Raw genomic sequence first — 15,999 nt, forward strand, 5'->3', positions numbered from 1 at the left:
GTTTTATCTGTCATAATGCACAGCATCTTCTGGCCCCGTGTTAGCCTTCTGGCTAACGTCATACTGAAACTTATACAGTCCAGTCCTGTTTCTCCTCTCTCATTGCCTCTCGGCTTCAATCCTTCCAAATACTCAGACGGCTTTTTTTCCCCTATCCTCTTCTATTCTGTCCTATACAGCTGTTTGTGCAGCGGTTCACATGAAAATAAACATTTATCTTGTTACAGTCATGTAGGGCAAAGCGCACAAATTGTGTTATAAAGACTTCTGTACCAACAAGTAAAAGCATTGTTTTCAGAACACATTGTTCTTCTTTTTGGGTTTCATTTGAAGCCACTGAGACCCCGCTGTTATAATTAGCACAGTTAATTTTCTTGTGTGTGTATGTGTGCGCTTCTCCGTAGGTAAGCAGGTTATCCACCCAGGGCAGGTCCAAGCTGTGCAAGAAGAGTTCTCCCCGAGTCAGGAGAGGGTCCAGTGGGCCAAAGAGCTCATTGCTGCTTTTGACCAACATCAGAAGGAGGGAAAGGTAATGTTAACACCCTCTGCTAAAAGTAAAATTACAGTATTTCATAGTTTGAAAAGTAATTAGAATTTCTCTGTGATGGCAGTGTTTTGGTCGAAAATGTCTAACCATTTTCTCAAAACTGACAAAATAAATTTTTTTTTTTTTTTTTTTTTTTTTTACAATTATCAGCTCCATAGAAAGTTGTATTATTTACCTTTAATGTGTTTTCTTTTTTTCTTTTAAACTCAAAGTCCCTCAGCCTGTTCTTCTTGCTTATTAGTTTAGTCTTAATGGATTTTTTCTAGCATTGTACTGAGCTGCAGGGCAGTTTTTTTTTTTAATTCTTACTTAAAATAATGCATTTTTCCTGAATCAAAACATTTTTTTAGTGATTCCTTTTTTTTTTTTACTGTATGTCTCCATCACAATGAAATATCTGTGCTGACTGTTGACAGAGCGAGGTCGTTCTCTCTGCTCTATCACTCGTACTGAGCCTTTGTGTGTCTTGTCACACACCTCCGTAGTTCCAGGGAATATGTACTGTACACCCTGGGTGACTCTCAGAGACAACATTGGCAGGGTGGTGGGGTGGGGGGGGGGGGGGGGGGGGGGGGGGGGGGGGGGGGGGGGGGGGGGGGGGGGGGGGGTGGGGGGGGGGGGGGGGGGGGGGGGGGGGGGGGCAATTAAGTGTACATATTATTGTTCCTAATTTAGTGCATGGTTGGATCCTGTGTGTTGAGCTCTGTGGTCTATCTGCTGAGGTAATACGCAATCTGCCTGCACCTCTCTCACTGCCAGGGCTGCTCCTACTAAGCATCGCCCGAGGGATTTATATCTTACCCATCCCTTTGCTGTGTATGCATGGGTGTGTGTGTGTTTCTGTGTGTGAGAGGGAGTGTGTAATGTGTGTATGTAATGGTTTGAATGGTGAGCAGGGTTTGTCCCTTTGTCTTACAGTGTGACAGGTGCTTGCTTTTCATAATCTTTACCTCCAGCCATTGACAATATTTTGACTCGAGGTTTCTGTTGATTTTTATTTTAATCATATATGTCTGCTAGTGGGACTAATAGTAAATGTTAGTTTATATAATACTTTAGGGTTATAATGAATGCCAGATGTATTTATCATGTGACACACGATCGAATGCATTTTTTTTTACTGTGTTCTTCCTTGTGTTGCAAACCTGTTCAGGGTGCGTTCACCTTCCACGGCAGCATGATAGACATGCCCTCGCTGAAGCAGGCTCAGAACATAATAACACTCTCTGCCGCGGTGCCAAAGAAATAACACAACCGGTGAGAAGAAATGGCAGGAGCCACACGACTAATCTCGGACAAGAAGGTCAAAGGAAGCTGGAAAGGTTGCAGGTTTCATGGCATTTCAAAAACTTTTCAACCGTTGCGTCATTGCTTGACAAGAAAGTAGCCTGGAAACCGTGGATTACATTTTTGTTTTATGTTGTCATTGAGTTGATTTATGTAGATTTTTTTTTTAAAGTTGTTAATTTTGCTGCTGAGGTCCAACTTACACTGTTTTCCACAATGCCAACTCTGCAACTAGCTCATGTCAACACAGTTTGCCTCTAAAAACTAACTTGCAAGGACTATTCCCTTGTGCGGCTTTCTTGGCATGCTCTGCAGTGTGTGCAGCATCCTGTCATTCTGCAGTGTGTGTGTGTGTGTGTGTGTGTGTGTGCGTGTGTGTGTGTGTGCGTGCGTGTGTGTGTGTGTGTGTGTGTGTGCCCATGCTTCCCCTTTCTCACAGGTCATGATAAATGCTCTCCCATCTCCACGGTCCAGGCAGCTGGGCAAAAGGGTAAACAAACACAACAAGCCACTGTTGTGGATCTATTCACTGGGCCCCAGACTTCAAGTCAGGCCTCAGCCCCCCTGCTCAGGCCCTGACTCACAATCATCAAAGTCCTGCTTGCGTTATTAACAAAAAAAACAAAAAAAACATTTGGAAGTACATAAACTCACGATTTAGCTTTTTTGTGTGTGTATCATTCTCCGTAGTAATGGCATGCAGCTCTCTCTGTGGCAGCTGTGAGCCTGTGGTTGATTGTGCATTGATGGAGAAGGCGTGTGGCGTTTAGGCTCACCATTAACTTGGACGAGAAAGGGAAAAAAAAAAGGTAAACAAGCTGCAGCGGTATGCTTTAAATGATACATTTAACATGAGATTAAGGTGACCTGATCTTAAATCTGCATCTAAGAAAGTTGAATCTTCTAAACAGTGAAACATAAAAATGCACTTGGTCGTGAGCGAGGCAGAGAAGTTTGTCTCGTCACAAACAGAAGCATAAAGGCGCTTTGTGAAGTGTCCATGTCTGACTTGCACAGACAGTGAAGTGGGTGTGATGTTAGAATGAGACAGATTAGTGGCCATGTTGCTCCAGCAGACCAGGACTGAGTCTTTGTCTCTCTCTGACTGTGGATAGGAGGATAATTGGGGGGGTGTTGAATGGTTAATAGTGCCATTGGTGACCATGGTAATGAAAGGCGCCATACCTCCTCTACCCCACCTCATCCACTTTCTGTCTCTCTCTCCATCTCTCTCTTTCTCTATCTCTTACTGTATGATCTATTGTGTCTGGGGCAGGGTTGGTGTCTGTGCCAGGCCAAGGCCAGACAAAAAGATCGAAGCCACTCCTGGGTCCAGCCAAAGACCCTAACAGTAAGCTGTCTCTTTGGCATTTGGCCACATATTTTTTTTTTTTTTTTTTCTTCCATCCCTTCAGTTTGTGTGTTTGTTTGTTTGTTTTCACCCAAATTATACCCTGGGATTGGTGGACAACACTGCAGCTATTTGACTGCCACTAAATAAATCCCCAAAATATTATTTAGGAATGTTGTGAGGCTTTGCAGATCGTCAGAATAGATGTCTGGCAACTTTATGGTCATCCTTGTGACATGCAATATCTATCCTTCACTTCAGAGTCTCATTATGAGCTTTAATTATGGTCTAACGTTTTGTTTCAAAACCACTCACTGAAGAGTTTAATCAAACTTTGAAATATTATAACTTTTAAAACTTTTATGTGTTTGTTGTTGATGCATTTGAGAATTTAAAAAAAAAAAGTTGCAGAAATAAAACTGTGTCGCTCTTGTGAGATAAAGTGAATTATTAAAATGTTTGTTGATCATCTTCAGTGTCAGTCCACACTTTATTTAATGCTGGGATATTTCCTCCATCTATATACGTTCACATTAAAGCAAGGTACCTTTGTGTTGTGTGAATGTATGAAGATTGAAGAAATATTTAGTATCCAACATATTTTATATATGCATATATACTTTGATGGTTTCATTTTTTTTTTTTTTTACATAGCATTGCTGACATTAATAAAAACTGTTTGGAGCGCAGGAGAACTGCAATAAAAAAAGGGAACACAGAAAGGAATGTCCAAGCACTAAGAGTTCAGCAAAAACTAAGAGAGCAGTCTGATGAGAGGACTTGGCTTTTCCAAGTTGCTGTGTGCCAACAGGTGTCCCCACAGACAGGAAGGTGGGTATCAGAGCAGAGGAAGCAGCACATGGCCTCATGCAGAGAGAAAGCAAAAAGGGCAAGTCTTCTGTGGCTGATCAGGAAATGATTTGGTCAGTTTATGTTTTGAAAAAAAGCACAACATCCTCTGAGGGTTAATGAGCCACATATAATATCATGTTTATCTTCCACCCAATAATCTTGCTATTATTGGGTATCTATTTTTTTACTGATTTTTTTCTTTAATTCTCCACCCAACTCATTTTTCTTGGGTATCTTTGCACCTGGACGACTTTCCAATTCAGTAAGATTTGGGAATGTGGGGGGAAAAAAAGTAAAAGATGTCAGCGGACACCTCTGCAGATTAGAGGAATGCATCCCTGTCTGCCTGTGTAATTCTACATGACATTTCTATTATGTGTGGAACTGATAAAATCTCCTCAGCTCGCTCGACTCTTGTATTTAAATACATCTCTCCGGTATTCCCAGAGAGATTAAATTACAATTAACACGATTATAACCTCACAAAATTGTGACGGGAATCAATTAGGCTGCAAGCAGTATTTCATAGCCCGGTAATGCGTTGGTCGAGATTGCTTTCATAAATAATGAGGGACAGCGCAGGCGGAGAAAATGCATGTATGCAAAACACTGTCAGAAGAAAATTAAAACGAAATGTTTTACATATTTTTCCATTAATCTAAATGGGACCCGTGTGGCAAAGATAGTTTTATTCTAATTCCCCGCCCGGGGATGCCCAAATAATGACTTGATGTTTTAATAGACTTGTAATGACAATATATGACAAACTAATTGCAGTAGAAGATTATTCTAAAGCAATAAGATAGCTCGTTATTGCGGTTGGCGCACAGTTTGAGAAGTGTAAAGCTATTAGTAAAAACGGCTTAAAAAATAAGGTGTACACAGCTGCTCGATATAGAACATTTCGTTTAAGATAATTAACTCTGTTTCAATATTTAGTGATATTGTTTAAATAAATGAGAACATTTCCGAAGTGACTGCAATCGGCCGTGTCGTGGGAAACTATTACAGGCACTTCTTAATTTTCGTTGTATCACTGCCCTCAGGCACACAGCAAAAAGGTTTCCCTTATCACGCGCTGCTTTAAAAAATACTAATTAAAAAAAGGACTTCCTCTTAGATGGCGTTGCAGAAATAAATATTTCAGGCGCATTTCTTCTTCTTCCACATATTAAAAATGTGACGTGTATTTTAAGCACCAGGCCATAACAAGGCACCCAGAAATGCTCTGTCTTTACTTTGATTTATCCTTTTTGGGCCCTTTTCAACTACATGAAGTGCGACTGGTGACAAACACTGCGTTTATTCCTTAATAGCAGCTACTGTATTCTGAACGTAAACGCCTGTTTGACAGCTTCCCCCAGAATCCTCACTAAGTTGTTCTTGGTTGAACCCTTCTGTTCCCCCCGCTGATGGCAGGGGCATGTCCACTCTTCTTCTTCTTTTTCCCCCCAGTGCGTTTGCATGATATGAAATTCACCGCGGCCCTGTCTGTGCTGCGTGATTCATCTGGCACATGTGGACCATTACTAACTTCATTTGTGGAGACCTTTTGTCTGAGTGTCCCCCGTCAGCAAGTAGAGTCCGAGGGGATGGGACGGCGTGGGAGGAAATCGGAAGGAAATATATTAAACCTCAACTTTCCTCCCACTTTGATACTGTGACATAAATGGGTTTTTTCTTTCTTTCTTTCTTTAAATACAGGACGTCTAAATCTACCCCAGAAATTATATCATTTTGTTATGACCTCCCCCCGAATCCAAGTCAAATCCCGACATTTCATTCTCATCACGGGTATAAATATTGTTCTAGTTTCTATCCACCTGCTAAAGACCCATCCTGGAGATGATGGGCGGGATTTAACTATATCTGTTGAGCTGAAGCCACCAAAGTTGCACAGGCCTCCCAAGGCCCTCATGGTTCTTTAGGATGTCCGGGCTGTCCAGGATGTGTTCACTTAATATCGTCTGCATTTGGTTAAAGAAGATTATGTAGTCTTTTTTTTTTTTTTTTTAAACAGAACTCGAGAGGACTGCAGGATGGCGAGATCAAACCTTTGGAAGGGTTTGATCTCGCCCATGCCTTCAGTGCAAATTAGGAATGATGTCCTCAAAAGTTAAATTATAGCCAGATTTATTTTTTAAAGGTAAGTTTATAAAAAAATCTATGTGACTTTACCTTCCTCCAGCCTTCCTCTTTTGTCGAACTTCCCCCTAGATTCACCTCTTCTTAACGGGCCCCGATCAAAGGCTGACCGCCCCGACGGGGACCACTAAAATCAACCCGCTTTGTCTGCTGTTGCCAGGAGTGAGGAAGGGTGTCAGGGAGGAGGAGGAGAGGGAGAGGGAAGAGGGGTGGCATGGTAATGAGACTCCTTACAGACTCAAAAAGTCTCAAAAAGTTTTTTTTTTTTCTTTTCCGCTCAAGTGTCACATTTTAGTATCTACATTTTTATTTGGATGTCTTGCTGCTGACTTTACTGAATCCAGAGTTTTACGAGCTCATTATTTTGCCACCGACTTAATTTGCGATGAATTGCAGAAGAATTTTATAGTTGGCGTACAAACAGGAACCCGTTAAGTGCTGTTAGGAGTTTTTTTTTTAATCGTCATCCCCTACATCTGCGGGGTCAATAGCACATCACTTCCATATTTAACCATTTCACCTGAATAAACAGCAGCACAGCATCTTCTTAGATTAAAAGGCCACTCAGTGTTTGTTTGTTTTCTTCATTGTCCCTGAACGCACCAGATAAGACAGATCAACGGAAAGTTTACGCGACCGACACGTCAAATATCACACCCGCAGCCTGTTTGACTCTTTACTGCATCGCCAAATGAATGATGGGTTTCATATTTCTGTCTTGTTAGAATTGCAATTAAAATACTTTTTTAAAAACTCTCTCATAAGAATATTTATGGCTTTCTTACAACCTTTTTTTTTTTTTTTTTTTTGGTAAAATATCTTCTGTGGGTGGGCACTGATGCGCATCCTCTGATCCCACTCTGCACGTCGTTCCTTTCTTCTGTTTACCTGAGCAATATCAATATCTGCTCATCCTCTATAAAACGCTATCACACTGGCTTCATCTTTCGATTCACACATGACGCTTTAGAGCAGAACACCAAATGCCAGTCGGAACTGTTAAAACGGAGCATAATTGGCGAATGAGAGGGTGCAACGGTTTCATCCTTCAGAGATAAAAGTTTAAAAGCGCAAGCTTAAAGTGTGGCGATGCTCTTAAACTCACAATTTGCATGAGCTGACACTACAAAGCATGTGCCTCGTTAACAATTCAGTTAACTCTTTAAAAAACAAACAAAAAAACGTCATAACAGGACAACGCAACAGTGCGAATTTGGCACCATTTTCACCATTTTATTTCCGGGCAATCTCGAAAGAAGAAAAAGAAAAAAAAAAAAAAACACCCATGCGCTGATCTGCTCCTTCCTCCCACTCCTCTCTCCCTCTCTTCCCTTTGAGCAGGTGGAGGCCTCGCACCTGCACACACAGCTGCGCGCACCTTGTTATTGCTGCCGCCGCTTGACGCACAGATGAGCGCAGCGCGAACCCGACAACACAGCCCCGACAATGTAAACCTCTCCAGTGCCACAGTTCTTAGCCTCAGCATGTTTCACTTCATTTTATAGAGAGACGCCCCAAACACGCTCTCTTTCGAGGAACTGGATATGTATGAGCGCTTTTCTATCCAAATAAGAAAGCAAATAAAACGCCTTCAACATTATATTTGTTTCTTTGTTTGTTTAACAGTTAAGTGGGAAAATGCTGTCTTTATCCCGGTCGTGTTGCCGTCTATCTCTTGTTTGTCATGCTCCGGACTTCAACATGACACCATTTAATCCAATTAAACACGATAACCCTGGACTCACTATTATTCTCCTCTTTTTTTTTTCCTTCAAGTTGCTGACAAGCACTCTTGGTTTTGTGTGAAAGAGAGAGTCAAGAGCCCTCTCTTAATCCCGGGCACGACTAGAAGTGATTGAAAAGTGAAAGAAACCCCTTATTGGTCCTCGAGCTGGATGGTGTGTTCTTTGTCCAGTCCTGTGGCTTTTTGTTCAGTACGGTCATCATGCATAGCAGTCCTTTTAATTTAGGTCTTTAAAGGGAAATCACGTTTATTGAGCCGGGGGCAGTTATGCGTCTGCGTCAGCGAAGAATAGTTTATTGAAACAAAATGAATAAATCTACAAACATCTAGAGTCTCTTTATTATCTCGCTAAACAGTAAAAACTTGTAATCCAAACAGCCTGCTAATTGGGATTTAGGAAACATTAATCGACGTCTAAAGTGTGCCTAATTTGCCCTTTGTTTAAGCAGATTAGGCCTGTGCCTGTTATGAAAAATAACTAGATAACATTCAGCCCTCGGTTTTCGTCACCGCCTCCTGCCCCTAAACCTCAAATACAAACAAACGAAGATTTTACAGTGTCTTCTGGAATAAAATACTTTTTGTTAATTTTTGTATTCATTAAGCCACATCTGGAGTAGAAACTTCCACTAAATCTTTGTTAAAAATCCTAAATAAATAAATAAATAAATAAAAATCTATAAATAATTATCAAAGTAAAAATGAAAATAAACGAAATAAAGTCAAAATAACTTGTTACAAAGGAAACGCGCTCTTCTTAAAGTCGCGGGAAAGCGTTGCTGAAGATTAGGCGACGTGATTCGTTTAAGCGGGCGGTTATAACATATTGTAGATGCTGCAAAATGACAGGTAATTGACATTAATCCGCTCGCTCTGAGACTCAGGGGGGATCTAAAGTAAATGGGGATACGGTTAATGAAGCACCACTTGCCCTTTGAATCTCGGTCACAGTGTGCAGCGGGGAAGTTTGAAGAAACTTCATTCGTTTGACTTTTCCGACATGCGTCATAAATAAAATGACACAAGCGGGCTGGGACTGCGCCGCAGATGAACAAATTAGAACATTTCGGTGTCTCATTTCAGCGCATTCTGTAGCAAAACAGGGAGGGAAAAAAAAACTCAGCGATTCAGTGCAGTTTACTTTGTGATTACTCAGCGTATTGCGCTGGTTTAAATGACATCTCAGAAGGTGTTGTGAAATTGGTGCTTACCTAACCAACTCTAATAATGCGCCGTTACAATACCGGTCCAGCAACCGCATGGTTGTTATTATGCTTATTATAATTCATATTGGGAGTGCTCCCCATAGGAAGCGTGACAGACAGACAGAGGCCAGGTGAGAGAGGCAGATTTCGAGAGTAAGGAGTCGCACCTCTCCTCTTCACGCCGCTCGGTGCTACAGGGGCCTGCTTAATGAGGGCGCCTATGGGGCCCTCCTGGATGGAGAAGTGTCCTAACCTCGTCACGGCCGGTCAGAATTGAAGCACCGACACCTGCGCGTCACCCTCCTTCTCCTCCTCCTGCTCCTCCTCTCTAGCTCCCCCGGGCAGCGTCTGCCACAACCCCGCATCACCGAGAGTTCATACTCTGTGTACAACTTTTGACAATGATAATGACGCGCACGGTGATGCTGAAAATCTAAGGAGGGGCTGTAGTAGGGAAATAAGAACTCTAGTAGTCTGTGTAGGGGAGGGGGCTTTGCATTTCTCCTCAGGACCAACACACTTCTGATAGAAAAGGACCACTCTGCAGCCTCCCACTGAAGTGATGAATACATAATCTGCAGGCTGGTCTTCTCACAATCCGGAGGGAAACCACTTCCATTCAAATGTCTATGAAATGTGCAAGTGTAGAGCTGAGAGAAGTGGATGAGCTTGGATGTGAACGCAGCACCTGCATAATTATCTCACATTATGTGATAAATAACCCCAGGGTGAGAGTTACAGGTTATGTTTTTTTGATTTTTGGTGAACTATCAGTCATGTTAATAAAATATCACCATCTCTCAAGGCTTGTGTCACTAAGATGGATAAGCCTTGATGGTTTGTGAGATATACTGTCATTTACCATGGCAAGTGTCTGTGAAGGGCCAAAAGGTCCCCTTCCCCAGTGGAGCTGGCCTAATTATACAATTAGTCTTGTGATTGGGACAGTCCAGAGCTAAGTGTCCTGTGGGACACGCAGACACATTATAGCTGTCATCAGTGTCTTCGCAGCGAGTAAAAGAGTGCTGTTTATGTCCTTAGATGGAGGTGGAGTGTTGTGATTTCTTTCATTATGTGATTTCACATTATTCTCCACTTAAAGCCAAACACCTTCTTCAGCACAGAGCAAAGTATAAGGAAAATGTATAGTGGATGGAAATCTGTCAGGGTGCCATTCCTGCCATAGGTCATCTTAGCTTTCAATCGTTCATGTCTTAAGCCTCATCTGGGGCCTCAGCAGACCAAGACCACATCTCTTTGAAGCCATGGGTCACATTGAGACCCCCATATCTCAATCTTATTGCCTATCCAGCCATATTTCCTTTCTGGCTTATCCCTGGCCAGTTGGAAACATCAAGACGCCACATTTTCTTCTGCCCATTCAGAGCCATATCTGTCACTGTCAAACCCAAGTCTGTTTAAAAAAGATGGGTTTGAGGCTGCTTATGATGTTTGGGATCCATGCAGACATCTCCATGTAGTCAGAGGGAGGTGTTGGCACTGCGTGGTTGTGAAAGCAGTGGTGCCGCCATACTGGATGCTTTGCTGCTAGTGCACTGCCTTATCACATTGGATTAGAGCTCCTACAGTGACCTAGAAGCTAAGGATGATTGGTAGCCAACTTCACCAGTTTGCCAAGATGAACATATAGCGCCTCGACTATGTAAAGGCAGCGAGATGTTCGTGGGCAGAACGGCAGTCACACCCTTATCTGGTGTTGGCACAAATAGCCCCTTGTCTTTTCTTTATTGACAGGACTGTTTCTTGAGCTCTCTTTGCTGCTCCTTATCTGGACATTTTTTTTCTTTTCGTCTCTCTCGTTTCCAAAGATGCCCCATCCTCCCTCTCCCCAGCTGCGACAGAGTGATTTTCACTCTCTAAATGCTGACCTTTTCTGCAATAAAACCAGATGCATTCAGTTCCAGCCTTCTGATGTTGCAAGCATGATAGTTCTCCACAAATCTGGTTCTGATATCAATCGCTGTGTGCAATAGAGAGGCTGATGGTAAGAAAGAAGCCCCCCCCCAATAAAAAAAAAAAGAGCAGAATAAACTGGGGGACTGGCCTTTTTATCAATCAAAGATAGGTTTTAAGATATGTAAAGTTAGAAAGGAAGGGTTATATATGGATTTGAATTTGATAAGTAGGGATTGAGGTGGTGAAAGTAATCCCTATTTTATGGAGAGGCCTCCAATGTGCTTTTGACCCTGGTCGGTGCATAAATATAAGCTGGCTGTATTATGGAGTTTGTGCGATGCTGTTTTTGGAGCTCAGCTCAAACCATTCTTAATTTGATTTTGCTTTTATATCTAAAAAGCTGCCATTATTTATGTGGCACAGATGAGGCTGTTTCTTTTAGCTATGTCTAGTACCCTGTAAGCAGTTCCATCCCTAGGCACAAATCAAAATATCTTTGACAAAAAAGTCCATCTGTTTCATTTTGATTGAGTATATAGTTCACGGTTTCCCTCCACCCGCTCATCCCTAGTTTCCAAGTACGATGAAGCCTACATCCTGCATTTAGAGGCTTTTAGGAAAGCCCTGTCATTCAATAAGAGACTACTGGGGCAGCATGCTCACGCTTATCTGCACTTTAGTTTCTACTTTCTGGCCGGTGGGCAATATAAGGGCCAGGTAGCAGGGCCTGGCTCATGCGGTTGTCCGTGGACGACCTTGCTCTCCTCACCTACTGCCTTGGAGTGGCTCCCAGTCCTGGGATGGGGCTTTGGACCAGCACCAAGTCTCTACCCCCACAGATGTTACTGAGCCACCAGATATTATGTCAGTTTCTGAGTGATGTATCACACTCGTCTGAGTAACAGTGCAACTGCAAAGTACCCATGATACATGCGACAACATAGGAAATCAGTTAAGTAACCCAGTCCCTAAAAGATTTACTTAAAATATTGTAATTATGCCTCTACCAGTGATGCTGATCTTTCATCCCAGAGATTATCTGTCTGCTAAAAGACAAGGTAAAGAACAAAGTGCTTATTATCAGTGCAAGACCAATATAAAACAAAATGTATATTTAAAAGCAAAATATACAAAAAAGTTTCTTATTTAAGCATTACAATAAAAAAAGATTCAATTTGGCTTGAAAATATACTGCATGTAATTGTTTCAATTCATGTAAAGCCACATGGAAATGATATTAGCTCTTAAATTTGTGAGTTCTAACATTACAAATACCCACAAATATATTATGATTCAAAGATGCCTGGAACTTGCTGGAAATGTAATCTTTTTTTTTTGTCTTGTTTTTTGCTTGAGTTTCTTTTTTGTGTTCTTCCCCTGTGCTTCTCCAAAAATACCTTCATTCTGAAAACACACAAATTAATTACTGTGTGTCTAAATATATATATATAAATTTGGGATATGGTATTTAAAAATAAGTCATGGAAAACTTTTTATAAATTACTTTCAAATAGAAGAACAATGCTGTGACTGCCAGTTTTATTGATGCGACTTAACAAGAACTTACTCTAAATGTCAGAGCCAGAATAATTTCCTGCACATCACACACAGTCCTGTTTAGGTTATGATTATATAAAATAATAAAACCGCCCAAACCTGCAAAACTCCCACATGCCTCTGTAGAACAGGCAAAACATTACAATGCGGGCAAAAAACATCATATTTTTGCTATTAACGTTACAAACATGATGATGTGCTCACAGTAATTGATTTAATGAAGTTCCTATGAAATTAAAACCAAGCAGGCTACCGGTCAGTAGAGGAACCCCCCTGCGTGCCCACTGTCAGATGTTTAAAGTCCAGCACTCCTTTGGGAAAGACATCAGGGCTAATAGGTGAAACCACAGCTGCTGGTGTCGGGCTGAAGAGGAGCGACATTCCCCCTGCAGACGTCCGAGAGCCCCGAGTGTAGCAGCGGACAAAGAATCTTCATTTCTCCCAGCGCTCACAAGCCATGATTCAGGAGGAGGCTTCCTTCCCCCCCTCAAAAAAAACAAAAAACAAATCACATATGTTTTAGTCGCTTAACTTGCAACTCAAATTTCCCCCTGCAGACTGGAGTGCAAAGTATAAAACTTACGCTGACTGCAGAGCAAACTGAAAAACGGCACTTTTGATTCTGCTGGAGGAAAAAGAAAAAAAGAAAATCAGCTGTGAAGGCAGCCTTGGAGTTGCGAATGTGGAAGTTAACCGAGAGCAGTGCAACTACAACTGAGCTGCCTTGTTTTCTGACTTGCTCATGAAACTTAAGATAGCTAGTAACCAGGTAGGGAGCTGGAAAAAAGTTGGCAAAACGCCTGGATTGCACATATGAGGCCAGTAAAAACCCCGGTGTTTGTAAGAACAGCGAAAGAAACGCCGGAGAGTTCCCACTTCGAGAAAGTTTGGACTTGCGCAGACACACAGGTGGAACCCTGTGGCAAAGGCACTCTTTAATGTTAACTGCTGAGACACTGAATGTAAGTTACCATAATCATTTAGAAAGCTCAGTTTCCATTAACATTTGGCATCACAGCAAGAACCTACAGTGCGCAAATAATATAATGCTATCAAAACAAAACTGTCTCTTACTGGCTGTCGTTTATGAGGCTGACTATCTTAATTTCTCAGTTACTAGCAGGAAATATATATATATATAAAAAGTTTCCCCCTCTAGAACAGGACGTTTGCTTGATCTAAATAGTTGAATTGTGCAGTAACTAAAAATAAACTAGTCTTCATATGAACAAATATATTTTATACTACTGAATACCTGCTGACTTGAGATTTATTTAGCCACACTGTCTTATTTGCAGGGTTCGTGGCTTACGATTCTCACTCTTGTCTTCACTCGCATATTTAGGAACAGGAGAAGTGTGATGCACTTATTTTTAGCTGAGAGGAAAACGGGCCAGCGCTATTACAAGGTGCTGCTTTTCTGCTGTATGTGAATTCTGGGTGGTGGGTAGGTGAGGGGGTGGAGGGGTTAGTGTGAAGAGGTGCTGTCTGCGTCTCCGCGCCTGCTTTCTGTTCCCCAAAATTAGAAGCAAAGTTGAAGCAAAGAATTTTTAAAAAAAATGTCCACTTGTTCACACCCCCCCCCCCCCCCCCCCCGTCTTCTATTTGTTCTTCTTCCTTTTTAAAAATTTATTTATTTGTTTATTTTTTTTACTTTATTCCCCTCCAAACCCACGGGTACTTTTCTGCTGCCGTAAAGGTGATCCGAGCACAGTGCAGTCTCTGGCGCAGGTGCTCGGATCAAATGACTTGAAGTCATTTAACCGGGACTCTTAACTTTTGTGACCAAAATGATCACTTCGCATGCAATTTTCGCGAGCATTGTGCCAGCAGTATTCAGGAGATGGATAATGCTTGTAAACTCTGACAAGACGGCGTTTGTTTTGCCTCTACGCTCGTCTGAGAAATTATCGTTCAACCCCTTTAAAGGGCGCAATTGAGAAGCAGCGGCGCTCTCACTGCGACTTTTTGCTTTGTCCTCTCTCCCAAGTGGCGTCTGCATGTCTGACTCTGCCAGTTACTGATTTGCAGGCAGTATGTTAAGGTGGCCCATGTAAGTGATTTCCACGGACATCCCTCTAAAGGAGAACAAATCGTTGACAAAGGAGTGCCTTTCCAATTCAACAGCGTCGGTAGGACAACCAAAAAGTATTTCTCAGATAATAAGTTCTACTTCAAAGCGTTTCTCACTGAAGGGTGACCGCTTCACTCCTTTTATTAAGTCTCCCCCCTTTTAATGCCGAAGGAACTGTCTCTGGTTATTTTTCATCGTGTTTATTTTGTAACATTCATTGAGCATTTGTTTCCAAACAGGACATACAAGAGTACGCTACTCTCTTGGCCCCTACCCTCTATAAAAGTCGAGGCACAAAAACGAAGACGAGGCCCACAAGTGCGTACAGTTTGAATGGAGCAGCAGATAAAGTGTCTTTTTTTTCCCCCCTTCTTTTCAGAAATCTTGAGAAGGCAGCTGTAAAATTGATAAAGGTTGTGTAATACAAACCTGCCCTTTTATTAAAGCTTTATTTTGCTGCTCAGATTATTATTTTCTTTATTATTTTCAACAATTTAATATTGTTGTAGCGCCGGTGAGGATTCAGTGTGTGCCTTTCATTGCCACAGTCCCCAAATCCTCCAGGCTGATCTAAGTCAGGTGTATTTTAATTGAAGAGCATAATAATATCTACATATACAAGGTGTTAATTGATACGAACTTTTTGTTTGTGTGTGCGAGTGTGTGTGTGTGTGTGTGTGCGCGCGCGTGAGTGTGTTTACAGGATTCCTGGTCGCACACGTGCACCCAGGGCTGTTTGTAATTTGCGTGTCATCTACCTGCCAAAGGTACATTTGTGGCAAAACACATTTCTGGGGAGGGTAGATCCTATGCTTTGATTATAGTTCATTTAGTGGCAGTTAGTATTTTTTCTTTTAACCGGACATATTCAAATGCGAGCGTCTCACTACCCAATTGCCATAGAAATCCTAACGCACCATGAAGACTGTCAAAGCAGCCAGCCTTCCTCTCAGAGGCTGCAGCCTTTGAAGTGGTGCAGAACTGGCGTTGGTCAATTTTAATTCTATGGACTGGACAGGCAACTCTTTGAAAGTGAGATTGTGCGTTTTAATGGAGGAAATAAGAGGGGGAGCTTGTTTTATACACTCTATACAAGGCTTTGCTTATTGTCAGATATCTTTTATCTTTTATTTTTCCCATGAATGATTCATGTCTCGGCTGCTTTGTGCTGTCGCGCCTTTCAGAGGTAGCGCCATCAGGGGGCTATAAGTTTTCCCATTAGCTTAGTGATTAGTTTATACCAGCCTCCTTGGCCCGTTAGGCCTATTTCTGAGAAGAGTGGATATTTTATAGAAACGTCAGTATAGCAGGCGAAGAGAG

At 41.9% G+C, this 15,999-nt stretch overlaps 1 protein-coding gene across 1 annotated transcript in view; it reads left to right on the forward strand.

The window, feature by feature from the left end:
• The window catches only part of clybl (citrate lyase beta like), a 66,284-nt gene extending 62,662 nt beyond the window's left edge, over positions 1-3,622 (forward strand). The window contains 2 exon segments of the mRNA XM_030758347.1: positions 393-529; positions 1,701-3,622. Of these exon segments, the coding sequence (XP_030614207.1) occupies positions 393-529; positions 1,701-1,796 (233 nt within the window). The 3' untranslated portion in view covers positions 1,797-3,622.
• The last annotated feature ends 12,377 nt before the right edge of the window (positions 3,623-15,999 follow it).

The sequence above is a fragment of the Archocentrus centrarchus genome, chromosome 21 (genome assembly GCF_007364275.1).
Source record: "Archocentrus centrarchus isolate MPI-CPG fArcCen1 chromosome 21, fArcCen1, whole genome shotgun sequence".
Lineage (NCBI taxonomy): Eukaryota > Metazoa > Chordata > Actinopteri > Cichliformes > Cichlidae > Archocentrus > Archocentrus centrarchus.